The sequence below is a fragment of the Eublepharis macularius genome, chromosome 6 (genome assembly GCF_028583425.1).
Source record: "Eublepharis macularius isolate TG4126 chromosome 6, MPM_Emac_v1.0, whole genome shotgun sequence".
Taxonomy (NCBI): Eukaryota; Metazoa; Chordata; class Lepidosauria; order Squamata; family Eublepharidae; genus Eublepharis; species Eublepharis macularius.
In genome coordinates, this window is record NC_072795.1 from 54,038,068 (window position 1) to 54,052,062 (window position 13,995).

At 39.4% G+C, this 13,995-nt stretch overlaps 1 protein-coding gene across 2 annotated transcripts in view; it reads right to left on the bottom strand.

Moving 5' to 3' along the window:
• Nucleotides 1-12,332, bottom strand: part of PASK (PAS domain containing serine/threonine kinase) — a 51,113-nt gene extending 38,781 nt beyond the window's left edge. For both annotated transcript variants that reach the window (XR_008597334.1, XM_054983813.1), the window contains exons 1-5: nucleotides 12,283-12,332; nucleotides 11,870-11,958; nucleotides 5,229-5,438; nucleotides 4,310-4,545; nucleotides 2,322-2,492 (exon numbers count right to left, since the gene is read on the bottom strand). Coding sequence is in view for 1 of the 2 variants with exons in the window: in XM_054983813.1 (XP_054839788.1) it covers nucleotides 2,322-2,492; nucleotides 4,310-4,545; nucleotides 5,229-5,400 (579 nt within the window). In the remaining variant the exon portion in view is untranslated. The remainder of the gene's footprint in view (nucleotides 1-2,321; nucleotides 2,493-4,309; nucleotides 4,546-5,228; nucleotides 5,439-11,869; nucleotides 11,959-12,282) is intronic.
• Between the last annotated feature and the right edge of the window lie 1,663 nt (nucleotides 12,333-13,995).

A 13,995-nucleotide genomic window follows, 5' to 3' on the forward strand; every position in this document is an offset into this window, starting at 1 on the left:
AAGCTACTGCTATATGTATAGGAGTAGTCCAAACTCTTTCTATTTGTTGGCAATTCTAAGGAGCTAAAACCTTGCTACAGATAACCAGGGAAAATTATCTGCCAGCAATTAAAAACAGCATGCCCATTCTGCACTATTGAAAAGAAAAAAGGAACTGGCAATTTCACGCTAGACCAAATCAAAATATACAGCCAATCTAGTCTTGAAAAATACAAGTTTCCATTAATCTTAACCACTGCTCATGCTTCCTTGGGAAGGCCAGCTCCATTTTTTAAAGAGCAAAACCTCAGACTCTAAGACTACTTTACACAGAGGTCACTAAAACGGAAGTCCAAAGGCACTTTAACAAGTAAGAAAGTTTATTCAATCATAATCTTTGTAAATCAGACCTCACTTCATCACATGCATATGGAATGTGAAATGGTTTTACAGAGACTTTTACAACCCAAATCACATAGGTGGGGGAGGTTAGCTGTAACAGAGATACCTACTGTAAACCATTCAGGTTTTATAGAAAGACAAAAGATGGGCAGAGTGGAATGAACCATATACAGCATCCAGAATGAATATGCACCCAATTCATTAACCACGGGTTGAAACTGCTTCTGCTGGCCCCTTTACTATTCAACTTGCATATTAATAACATAGTGGAGAATTTATCCGGCCCCACTTTGTTCCTCCTTTTTTGGGGCTAACAAAAAAATTCTATTTTGCTCTATGCAGACGATATGGTTTTAATTTCCCAGACCAAAATTGGTCTGTGTAGGTTATTACATCAATTAGTGCTTTATTGCAAGGAGGAAGCTCTTAATATCAACTCTGAAAAGACTAAAGTAATGGTCTTTAGGAAAAGGGTAAAACTGTCCTCTTGGAACATTCTGGGTAATCCTATCAATCAATGCAGTTCTTTTAAATATCCTAGTGTTACTTTTAGAGAGACCTTAAATTGGAACACTCATTTGGAAACAGTAAAATCTTCAGTGTTAAGAGTGGCAGGTTATATTCTGTTTCTATTATTCAAAGCGCAGACGTCTTATTGACCCAGTTTTGAAACTATTTCAGAGCAAGATCATTCCTCATCTCCTTTATGGAGTTGAAGTTTGGGGATGGAGAGAGAGAGAAATTTATCTAGCATAGAAGTAATTTAAAAACACTTTTTAAGATGTATCCTAGCTCTGCCCATGATGAGAGCAAAATCAGATACTCCTTCCCTTAGAGCTCAAGTGTATCTGGCCATTATAAAATACTAGGTAAAGAATAAAAATCTTAGACATGATTCACTTAGTCAACAATCTTTCCATTTTTTGATGGCCAATAATCTGCAACGTTCTGCTTACCTTAATAAGATATTCTTAAGGTACTCTATCCTTGACAATTTTATGGGGTCTCTAGCCACCTATCCCCAACTTCGGGAATGGATTTTTAACTCCGATGCACGGATCGATCACTCCCAAATTCAAACTCAAAAGCAGTAGCGTGGTTCAAATTTATTAAATTTGATCACGTCCACACTCATCTCGTTAACATCTCTCATCATAATCTTAGAGCATCCTTTACTGCGATTTCAATCAATGCCCTCAGCAATATTGTCTGGATATTATTCTCAAACTCCTACAGCACAAAGGCTTTGTATCTGTGGATCTCACACATTAGAAGATTTACGTCATTATATCCTTTTTTGCTCTTTATATTCTGACCCCAGATCTAAGTTTTTAGAGGGAATTGTATTCAGCCTAAACTTATACACAGGCATTACCTGAACTTGCAGTTAATCTATTGATTTCTGGTTTTAATTAACTTCTGTTTTAGTGGAATTCTCCCCATGTTTCGGTTAATCTGTATTGTACATATAATTGTATTTTACCTAATTATTATCTTACTTAATGGGGTCTTTGTAATCTTGTGATGGACTATGGCTATACACAATAAATTCTGATAAACCCTAAATTTATCAACTAGTTTTCCAGTTGTAACTGTAAGTTCAATATTCTATGCATGCATATATTTAACTGTTGTGCCTTTGGCTAGATACACTAAAATAAATTAAGGTAGTATGTTTAGTACATGAGTATTTTAGCAAAAAATCATGCTAGACTCCTGTAATTTACACAAGGTATTTAAAAACCTAGCACATTTTAAAGTATATCTTCATTAAATTTGAGCAAGAACAGCTTTAAATTGATGCAAGAAGGATTCCTACTTGCATTAACTAAATTTGTGGCTATTTACTGCCAGTATTAACTGCATTATAAAACACAGGGCACTTATATTAAAACAGTAGCATGTATATTTCTAATTAGTACAGTTATTCCAGTACAAACCACAGTTCCAGGAACTGCTGCTACATGTCCTTGAGCATCAACACGCTCTTCATTCAGTGCCTCCACTATATCCCAGCTGCATTTTGAAATCATCTGAGATAATTTCTGGCCAATCAGTTCCTGGCTACTGTAACCAAGAAGCTTGCAGGCTTTGTCATTTGCAACTAGAATCTAAAAATGAGAGAGCAAGAAAGGGGGGACAGTCAAATTTCTCTTCTACAGCTTCTAAAAGACAACACAAATGCATGGAAGGTTTCTCATTCTGTAACTACATTACACGTATAGAAAAAGCAAGCAGTTCCAAGTCCCACTGATTTCAGTGGGCCATCAGTTTGTGAATGTACACCAAAATCCAGCATTTTTTTTTGGCTCATAAGCATTTCTAAGCAAGTTCATTCAAAAGAAAGATCAACTAAATTGAATGGCTTTCTCTGGTATGTGATCAGATTATTATTTTACAATAATATACTGTTTTCTTTTCAACCTTGCTCCAGCCATTTCTTACAGAGCTAAAAGTCAACACTGCGTAAACATAGAATTTGTGTTTTGTTTGCAAATATTCCTTCAAGTAGGAGTTTCATGCTTAAGCACTTAACAAAGCCAAAAACCCAACTGAGTACACTATTATGGTCCTCAAATCTAGGCAGCAATCTTTGTTTAAAATTAAGAGCAATTACTTAATTTCTTAACAACAAGAGTGGCATACCAAATGCAGTTATTATGGAGCTACATCCAGCCCCCTTTTGATCTTCAGTTTCCAAACACAGCCAGCTGCAGCTACTTTGAGTGAAAGGAGCTGTTTTTAGCATCCATCACACACAACAATGTGATACTGCAGATCACAGCAGTGCCACATTAGATTTTCAAAGTGGATTTAGGAGTAAGCTCTTTCCCCAAATTAAAATGGATATAAGATATGCTCTAGTGAGCTTACCCCATGCAGAAAATCAGTTTTCAGATATTGGTATACAAAACTGATTATTAAAGTGCAGGTTTCTAAGCTTTATGACAGTAAAGCACGTGTGCTTTGAGTTATGAAGACATCTATAGCAGATGTTACAAGGATATTTGGTCAGGGGAAGATTGTTCCATGCAATATTTTGGGTAGCACATTCAGGCAGTCTGAAGAAGCATGAGGGTTCAACTGCAGAGATGGAGTTGTGTTGTGTGCATGCTAAGTGTCTTTTACATTTGTGGCACTTTTGTTTATGGAATGTGTACTATCTGTCCTGTGAAGCTATACCCTATCATAAGTGCTATGTTTTCCATTATCACTTACATGTTTGGACAGCTATTTATGAGTGCAAAGGAGAGCCAGAATTGTAACATGCTCATAAATTGCTGATTGCCTCTCCCATGTCCTTTCTTAACCATACCCAGTCTTATGAGAGCCCAAGATCTTGTTGCACATGCACAGCTGCAGTTTAGCTACTTCTTATCCTGGTACATGAATAGACAGCTTTAGTTTTTTATCAGTAAGGTGAAGAGCAGTACTCTTGCACTGCTGCAAAACCACTTAATTAACATCCTATCCAATTTAACTGTTCCTTGACATTGGACAGGTCCACAGTCTAGCAACCCAACACAACTGAGAAAGCCTAACCAAGAAATCCCTTTTTCCAATGGCTTTATATCTGAGTTAAAAAGGATAGCTGCTTAGAGGCCCAACTGTAAGTTTGACTGAATTTAGAGAAACTTACTTTCAAGTAAACATATCAATCACTGCTTTCAGAAGCCTGAAAAGCTGAAATACTGATTTGTCATTTTCCTTAGCTATTTTTATTGCCTGAAGGCATTCAGCATGGTAAAACATACTTCTTTCCATCTGAACTTTTCTCATACCCTGAACAGAAGTGTTGATATGGCACTAAAAGATGATTTAAAAGTACTGTACAGTGACTGATTTTGGCACCTAAGCCTCTCCGACATACATACACTTGGCATGCTTTCAACGTTTTAACAATAGCTTGTGAAAGGCTAACTAGTACCTCTGTTGTTCTGCCATCCACAGTGAAAATGGCTTTGTTTGGGTTACGCACAGAAGTTGGCAGGGACTGGGTAGATTCTCCCAGAACCAGGGCATTTAAGAGGGAACAAGAAGAGTTGCTGCATACTGAACAGTTAAGAGAAGCAGATTCCAAGGGAGTCCAAGAGTCATGAAGCTTGCTAGTACAGATGTTCCGGGCAGCTAATGAAGTTAAACAATAGGAATTCCATCCATTTTCTAAACAGAAACAAACATAAAGTTCTATAAGCACTGATATGTCTCCATATTATATGAAAGGGATTCAAGGCAATAATTATAGGTCACATAGACAATCATTATCTGGCTATTATTCAAAGAAACAAACACCAAAAAATATATTTTACATAGTTAAGAAAACAGATACCAAGCAGTAATTGCAAAAATGTCAAAACCCCAGCCTGTATATATAACAAGAGATTAAAAGCAAGTCTATAAACAAATTCCCAATTCAAAGATAATGATGATTTATGGTTGTTGTGGGTTTTCTGGGCTGTATTGCCGTGGTCTTGGCATTGTAGTTCCTGACATTTCGCCAGCAGCTGTGGCTGGCATCTTCAGAGGTGTAGCACCCTCTTTTGGTGCTACACCTCTGAAGATGCCAGCCACAGCTGCTGGCGAAACGTCAGGAACTACAATGCCAAGACCACGGCAATACAGCCCGGAAAACCCACAACAACCATCGTTCTCCGGCCGTGAAAACCTTCGACAATACAATACTGATTTATTCTTGTCTCATTTTCAAACAATTCCTGCCATACCTCTATTTTTCTATCAAAGTGTTTTCAAAAAGCTTCTCTAATTTGTTATATTGCAAAAAGTTGAAGTTGAAAACCACCTTTTTAAACATATATTTTATACACCTCAACCTGTCAAGTATTCACCAGACAAAGATGCTTTATTCCTGCAGAGTCTGGAAAGACCGCTCCTTCTTTTCTTGTTTGTCCAAGGAAAAGATCTGCTCAGCTCTTCACAGATGCCAGGAAGGCTCATGCCTACCGAAGAGCCCCAAAACATCTCCTTGGGGGATCCACATTCCCGGGCTGCCGTACTCATGCCTTTACTACAGTGCTTTCCCGGAGAAAACACAGTCTCTATAAAGGAAAGAGAAGCAGCAAGTCAAGCGTAAGACTAGACATTCTGACATAATGACACCAAAAATAGTAATGAGGAGTCAAAGCTGCGAAGCCTGGTAAGGAGAAAGCTTGGTACCAAACAGCGCAGGTGAGAACTCCTCACTGGGCAAGGGAGCCTGGGGAAAGCATGAAGCTGATCAGAGGGGCCCTGTTGCAGAAAAGCTCAACAGCAGAGCAGAAAGCCAGGAGCAAAGAGGCCGTGTTAGATTCTGTGAAAAACTGGATTTTAGAGGATTGATACAACCACCAGACAAGCATGAGCCACCTATTCTGCACTGCTTTGCCCAGTTGGTGCCGAAGACAGCTCGCATCACAACTTATAGAAGCTACTCTACTAGCCCTGCAGCGGCTAGAGCCCATCTAGAAACTGAGTAAAGAGGCGGCCCGCTCCGCTCATGTTCAGAGCCACTACCGTCTTTCTGTTCCTAGTCCCCGGAGCAGCAGGTGCTCAAATCCGCCCCATCCTCCCGTCACATTTCTCGCTCACCGAAGGCTCTTTACTCCCACCAGACATAAAGCCTAACGGCCAATCCACAAATGGGCAACTACCAAGCCACATAGGCGGAGAACTAACCGCAGCCGCCGGCACTTCAGGAGCCAAACAGGCGCGAAAGAACTTGTAACCGACAACCAGACGAGCCAATCGATTCCGAGAAGCGAATCCCGCCTAACGCTCAAAAAACGTAAAAGAAAAAGCTGCGCAAACGGTTGCTAAGGACGCAGCAATCTTCCCTTCAACTGTGGAGCGAGAATATCCCTTCGCCAAGTCCACATCTATAATAGAAACAGTGGAGAAGCTCGCACACACACTCGCCATAAATGTTTGGAAATAATGGGATCTCTTTTACTTATCGTCTTAACGGTTGATTTTTTAAAAATGTATAAAATTTGGAAACTAGATGTCTGCCCGAGAGTCAAAGCTGAATAATGCTATTTTGGCCCATCTTTCGTGTAGTGTCGTCTCAAACTCATTTTCGTGCCATCCTGCATGCTTTGATAATTATCCCTGATGCCCCAGGTGATCCCTCTAGCCTGAATATCAATTTTTCTAGCCCCCACCCCCTTTTTGGCCTGCCTGTCTCTCTGCTCAATGACAGCAAAAAAGGCAAAGCTAAAATGCATGTGAGCAAATACAGCACATTTAAAAACTTATCACTGGTCTTTATGATAAAGTAAATTTTCAATTTGCCTTATAGTTGTGAAGAAGGTAAATAGGATTGTGAGTTCATACAGACAGATTGGTTTGCACTTTTATTTAACATCTCTTACTGATTAAATTTTTACCCTGCCCTTCTTCCAGGGAACTTAGAGCAGCGATACATTCTTGGTGGGACTTGCTTCTAAGGGAAGAAAGTTAAAACCAGGATCCACACGGATCCTATGGTTTTTTAAATATGAAAAACACAAATGAAACATCAAATCACATATCACAGCCAGGTCCACAGACTGAAATATAAGAAACACAGATCCAAAAATATTTGGCCCTGCCACGGTGAAAAAACATGAATCTGAGACACAGATCCTCATGAATTCGTATGATTTTTACATTGAAACAAAACAAAAAGGCTGTCATATTTTAGATCATGTCCCAGGCTACAGAGAGCAACAAAACAATCACGCATTCACAAATTCGTGGTGCTGCCACGGCACAAAAACAAGTTCAAAAAGCATGGAACCCCATGGATCCTCTTGATTTTTACATGGGCCCACGCAAAATCTACCATACAATACTAGATCATGTCCATTGCCACAAATGGGACCCAAAGATTATGTTGTCCACTCCTTCGTGGCACCGCCACGGGGCAAAAACATGGTTCAAAAGCACGGATCCTCACAGATCATCTTGATTTTTACGTGGAGCCACCCAAAATCCACCATACAATACTAGATCATGTCCATTGCCATAAATGGGACCAAAAATTCAGCCACCGCTTCGTGACACTGCCACGGGGCAAAAACATGGTTCAAAAGTACGGATCCTCACAGATCCTCTTGATTTTTACGTGGGGTCATCCAAAATCCACTATACAATACTCGATCATGTCCATTGCCAAAAATCGGACCCAAAGATTAAGCTGTCCACCCCTTCATGGCACCGCCACGGGGCAAAAACATGGTTCAAAAGCACAGGTCTTCACGGATCCTCTTGATTTTTAAATGGGGCCACACAAAATCCACCATACAATACTAGATCAGGTCCATTGCCACGAATGGGACCCAAAAATTCAGCTATCCACCGCTTCGTGGCACCACCACGGGGCAAAAACATGGCTCAAAAGCACGGATCCTCAAGGATTCTCTTGATTTTTACATGGGACCACCCAAAATCCACCATACTATACTAGATCATGTCCACTGACACAAATGGGACCCAAAAATTCAGCCGTCCACCACTTCGTGGCACCGCCACAAAGCAAAAACATGCTAAAAAGGCACAGATCCTCATGGAACCTCTTGATTTTTACACAGGGCCTCCCAAAATCCACCCTACAATCCCAGATCATGGCCACTGCCACAAATGGCAACCCAAAATTCAGCCATTCACTGCTTCGTGGCACTGTCACGGCACAAAAACAAGCTCAAAAAGCACTGATCCTCATGAATTTTACATGAGGACACACAAAATCCACCATAAAATTCCAAATCATGTCCATTGCCTCAAATGGCATGAAAAAAATCAGCAATCCACTGCTTCGTGGAACCACCACAGAGCAAAAACTTGTTTCAAAAACATTAATTCTGATGCATCCCCTTGATTTTTACATGGGGCCACCCAAAATCCACCATACAGTCCAAGATCATCTCCACTGCCACAAATGGAACGCAAAAATCAACCACTCCACTGCATTGTGGCATCACCACGGTGCAAAAAGTTGCTTTAAAATCATGCATTATCAAGGATCCGATTGATTTTTTCACAGGGCCACCCAAAATCCACCATATAATCCCAGATCATGTCCATTGCCATAAATGGCACCAAAAAATTGAGCCACCAACCACTTCGTGGCATGGCCATGGAGCAAAAACAAGCATAAAAAGCACAGATCCCCGTGGATCCTCCTGATTTTTACATGGAGCCAACCAAAATCCACCATACAATCCCAGATGTCGATTGCCACAACTGGCAGCAAAAAATTAAGCCATCACTGCTTTGTAGCACCGCCACAGCACAAAACAGGATTCAAAAGGATGGATCCTCTTGAATTTTACATGAGACCACCCAAAATCCACCATACAGTCCAAGATCATTATCATTGCCACAAATGGCACCAAAAAATCAAGCTATCTAACTCCTTTGTGGCACCGCCACGGTGCAAAAAGTTAATTCAAAAGCATGGATCCTCTTGATTTTTACATGGGGCCACCCAAAATCCACCATACACTCCCAGATCATATCCATTGCCACAAATGGAGCCCAAAAATTCAGCCATCTATCCCTTTGTGGCACCGCCACGGCAGAAAAAGTTAATTCAAAAGCACAGATCTTCATGGATCCTCTTGATTTTTACATGGGGCAAGACAAAATCCATCATACAATCCCAGATCATGTCCATTGCCACAAATGGAACCAAAAAGGCTGCTGCCAGGGGTCTGCTTGCACTGCTTGCTTACGTTTTGTTGTTTTTATACCAAGTGTGTTAGTTTTTGTAGTCTATGTGTACTGTTCATGTTTGTGTTTTAATTATGATGTGAGCCGCACTGAGCCCATTTGTGGGGAGGGCAGGATATAAATCAAATTAAATTTAAAAAATTTGCATCTGAGCTTTATTATTAAATAAATGTAATAAAACTCATACTTTTTCATTGATCACAGTTTGGTGTCTTGAATAATGGGAGAGTAACGGCTGTTATGGAAAACAAAATTAAAGCAGAGTACTTTTGAAAGAATTTTCCCTAACAATGAAAAATGATAAATAATTTTGTATGGAGTGGGAAGAAACCAAAAATAAGACTTAAAGTACTACAGGATGAGAAAAAAGAGGTTTAGCTGTACCAAATATTAAATTATACTGCCAAGCAATCACTTGTATGGATATCAGACTGGATTATAAACCCAAACAGAAAAAATATCAAGTTGGAAATAAGTGATACTAAAGGAATATGTAATTAATTATAATTAAAAAAACATCAAAAACTACTCAAAAAGAAGATGGCATTCATATACTGAGGAATTATTAAGAATATGGTTTCAATGTTAAAATACACTAACAGTGCAATCCTATGCAGAGTTACACCAGTCTAAGCCCATTGAAGTCAATGGCCTTAGACTGGAGTAACTCTCCATAGGATTGCACTGTAAGTCTGCCAACTGGGTATCTCCAATTGATGCCTACTACATTAGTATAAAAACCAAAATTGTTTGTATAAATTATATATATATGATGGCTAAGCAAAAAAAAATCATGGCAAGAAATCCAAGATAGAAAAAACATTCCATAGTTTCTGTATTATCAAATGGTGTCTAAATTTAAAGCATAGCCAATGGAGGAGGCCAGTTAAGAGAGAAACCCGTTTTTGAACAATTAATCACTGGGAGATTCAAAGCACCTATTAGGAAAAATATATAAAACATTGTAACACAATACACAATAGAGGAAATTAAAAAATTGCATGATAAAAAGGATGTGAACTTTGGAGAAAATATTGGCATGAGCCAATGGGAAAACCTATGGCTAAAGAAATTAAATTTACAGTATGTCAAATGTTAAGGAAGAACTGGTATAAAATATTTTTCAGATGGTATATTACTCCCCAAAACATTGCGAAAACTAATAGTATAACAGAAAGTGGTGGAAATGTCAGAATAAGGAAACCCCATTTTACCACATGTAGCGGACATACAAGAAAGCAAGAAAATATTGGATAAAATATATGAAACACAAAAGACATTGTGATGAATCTCCAAACTATGTTTAAGTATTTTCTAAAGTCGTATTACAAAAACGCATTGTGAATTATTTAAGAGCATGGCGATAGCAGCAAGAGTAGTATTTGCAACAAAATGTAAGGCAGAATGATGTTTGGATCTGAAGATATGGAAGAATAAATTATCCAAATATGTGACAATAGCAAAAGAAACATCCTATATACGCAATAGGACAATCTCAGAATTTCAAAAAAAATTGAGGGTATTTTGATTCTATAGCCGAAAATTACGAATTTAAATTTAAAGCAAAAAATATTACAAGAGACAAAGGGGGGGAAGTAAAAAAAGATTGGCAATGTATATTTGTAATAAAATTATTAGATGCAATAATAGACAAAAAAGGTAGAATAAAGAAAAATAAAAGTGCCTATATTATTTAAATAGTTTGTTTTGTTTCTTTTGTATGATTTAGAGATCTGAACAATGCTATAAGTGATAGGATGTTTTGGAGATCATTAATTCATGAGGTCGCCATGAATCAGAAACTACTTGATAGCATATAAAACACACACACACACAAGACCTCAGCTGCAAAATCAGACAAGATGGGATCTTTCTAAAATTCAGGCTTGCAGTGCCTCCTCTATCATCTTGAAGGCAGAGATTTATAGAAGCATGAGGGTCTAGCTTCAAGTTACAAAGCCTCATTTTTAAAAAATTGAAGAAAAAAAGCTGGTTTGGTAACGGAATTTGGCATAGAGAAATTATCCGGGTGTGTAATTTTCTACCTACCTACACTTTTCCTTCTAAAACTCCTTCCCATTCTGCTCCTCCAAGCTCCAAACACTTTCTGCTCTTCTTAACCTAAGATTTTAGGTAAACCATTACTAAACCAATTATTTTAATGCCTCTGTGGATAGATACAAAGAGTTTGCCTCAATTGGAAAGGGTAATTTTCAAAATAAATTTATAAAAAATCTAGTAAAATGATAGAGGACCCCCCCCCCCAGACAATCTGCCATCCCAAATCTAAGCCAACTTCTGCAATACTTTCAACAAAAGAGAGATCAAGGTGAGTAGCCGTGTTTGTCTGTATTCGTATCTGAAAAAGTGAGCTGTGGCTCATGAATGCTCATACCCTACCACAAATTTTGTTAAAGTGTTTTATATGAGCTACTGGACTCTTGCTCCTTTCAACAAGAGAGTTGCATCGCTCCTTATGTTATAAACTTAAAATAAAAAATTATTCAAGGCCATGCTCATTGCATGCATAAAAACGTGAGAAACATGAAAAAGATGGTATCTCACACCCCAAAGACTAGCACAGATTTACCCTGCCAGAACACCCCTCTGCTGGAAAAATTGTGGGGAGCAAGTTTCTTACTCACATTGTTGGTGAAGTGCGAACATGTAGTAAAGTTTTGGCAAACAATTCTACATCAAATTTATGCAATTACAACATATATTATACCTTTGAGACCCGAAATAATTTTTCTCAATATCTGGAAAGATCAAAATATACCTTGCCATAGTAAAGAGTTGATAGTGTCACTCTTAGCAGCTGCGAAAAATGCTATAGCCTCGAAGTGGAAGTCGCACTCTCCCCCAAATCTAGATATGTGGTATTCTAAAGTGTGGGAACAACTTATCATGGAAAAGATTACAGAAAGGATACAATTGACCTAAGATTCTAGTAAAGCATCTAACTTTTATGAGAAATGGCACCCTTTCCTGGAATTTCTTACAAAAAATGATTTCCGAACTACAAAACTACCGCACTATATGATCATTAACCCAGAAATTTGAATCTTTGTATTTAAATATTTAGCTATGAAGAAATTTCTAGTAGTTGTACTTAATGGGTAACTTTAATCTCATGATATTGCATGACTATATTATTTACTCAGCTGTAGACATTTATTGGCATTATTATACCTTACTTGATGTTATTGCTGTTGATGGTTGAATGTTATGTTACTTTTTCTGAAAAATTTAATTAAAAAAAACATTTAAAAAAAGAAACATGAAAAAGATCAGATCAGCAGCTTGATCACCCCTAACAAGCAGACCTCCCCCCTGCCCATGGACACCATTCACAAATGCAAATCTGCATTTTATGGGCAAGCTTCTACCTATGAAACCACTAAGCTGCAGCAGGATTGGGAGTTCAGTGGTCTGGCGAGCCAGAGCTCCTTCTTCAAACACTAGGCTGCAGGATTTCCAACCCGACTCAAAGATTTCGAGTTTGTTCTCACTTCCTTCTGCAGGTCTCCACAGAGGAAAAGCGACTCCACTCTCATCCCTTTCTGACCCACAACCAAGCAGGTGGTACTCTCCTCTGCCCCGCACTAATCTCTGCCTCCCTTCTTTTCAAATTCTCCCCCTCCGTTTCAGAGACCTGGCCACCCTAGCCAGAGAAGGCGCCAAGAAAAATCAAACAAGGAGAGGCAAGTTCAAGATCCTCCCTGCTAACGTTCACTACACAAAATGGCGACCGCTGCCCTGAGGAGGCTGGTTAAAGCGAGGGGGGAGAAGCTCCGTGACGCCAACTCTGATTGGTTAGTGGCGTCACATGGTACACTCCCGCCCCTCCCTTCTTTTCTACCCTTCTTCCAGAAAATAATTCCCGCGTTTTTTCTGTGGGAGCAAATGGGTGACAAACAAGCGGCCCTTGGGAAAGTTCTCTAAACTTTTCGGTTCCCCTGTTGCTTGGATTGCAGAAAGTTGAGGCTGCTCTTGCCAACAGCACCTGCAGCAACTTCCCAAAAAGGAATGGCGCTTTGCTGGAAACTCCCGTCTTCTCCCCGGTGCTGCAATCAGCCCCGTGGGTTAATTTGCAATGCGGAAAAGTCTTCTAGCAGCTTGGGTGGCGCTTCTCTGCAGCCTTATGATTTTTTAATTATTATTACAGATTTTATTTTATTTTTGCTACTTCCCCCGAGTATTTTTCCTGCTGGGTCCTCTTTTACTCCCTCTTCTGCTGCAGCCGCGGAGAAGAGCGACTTGCTTTCTACCAGATGGGGTCCTCCATTTGCGCTCTGCGCTCCCCTGAATAAAAATGTGAGCAATCGTTTGCACAGTTGAGGGACAGGTGCATAGATCGACGGCACACATGAGCAAGTTCAACTCAGCGCGCCCCCACCCTCCAAATCTGAGAATTTGGAGTTCCAAGGTGGAATATTTGAGCCATAAAAGTATGAAACAGGCACTGGATCCAAACGTGATGTTTTTTCAAGGCTTGGCTAATCTGTGTGGGAAACTGCTTTTACATTTCTAGACTACTTCTGTCTGTAAAAACCTGTGTATGGACTGCTGCAAAAGACTATGGCTCATACTGCTGAATGCAGTAAAATAAAATAGCCGTGCAAGGAAAACTTATATTAAGGAGCTAAGCGTGGCTTATCTCTGAGATGCATTTTTTCTACATGAGAGGATTTTTGTACGGAGGAACATTTAATTGAGAGACGTCTGAGTCCCTGCCTGTCAGAGAAGTAGATTGTGCCTGACACCTAAGAACAAAAAGCGTAATGCGTTACTGACAATGTTTACACACAGACCACCCATCGGACTCTATCTGTAAAAAGAGAAAACGGCATCTTTCCTCAAAAGCAGTTCATGGACTAGCGAAGGAAAGGGGGGGGGGCGTGA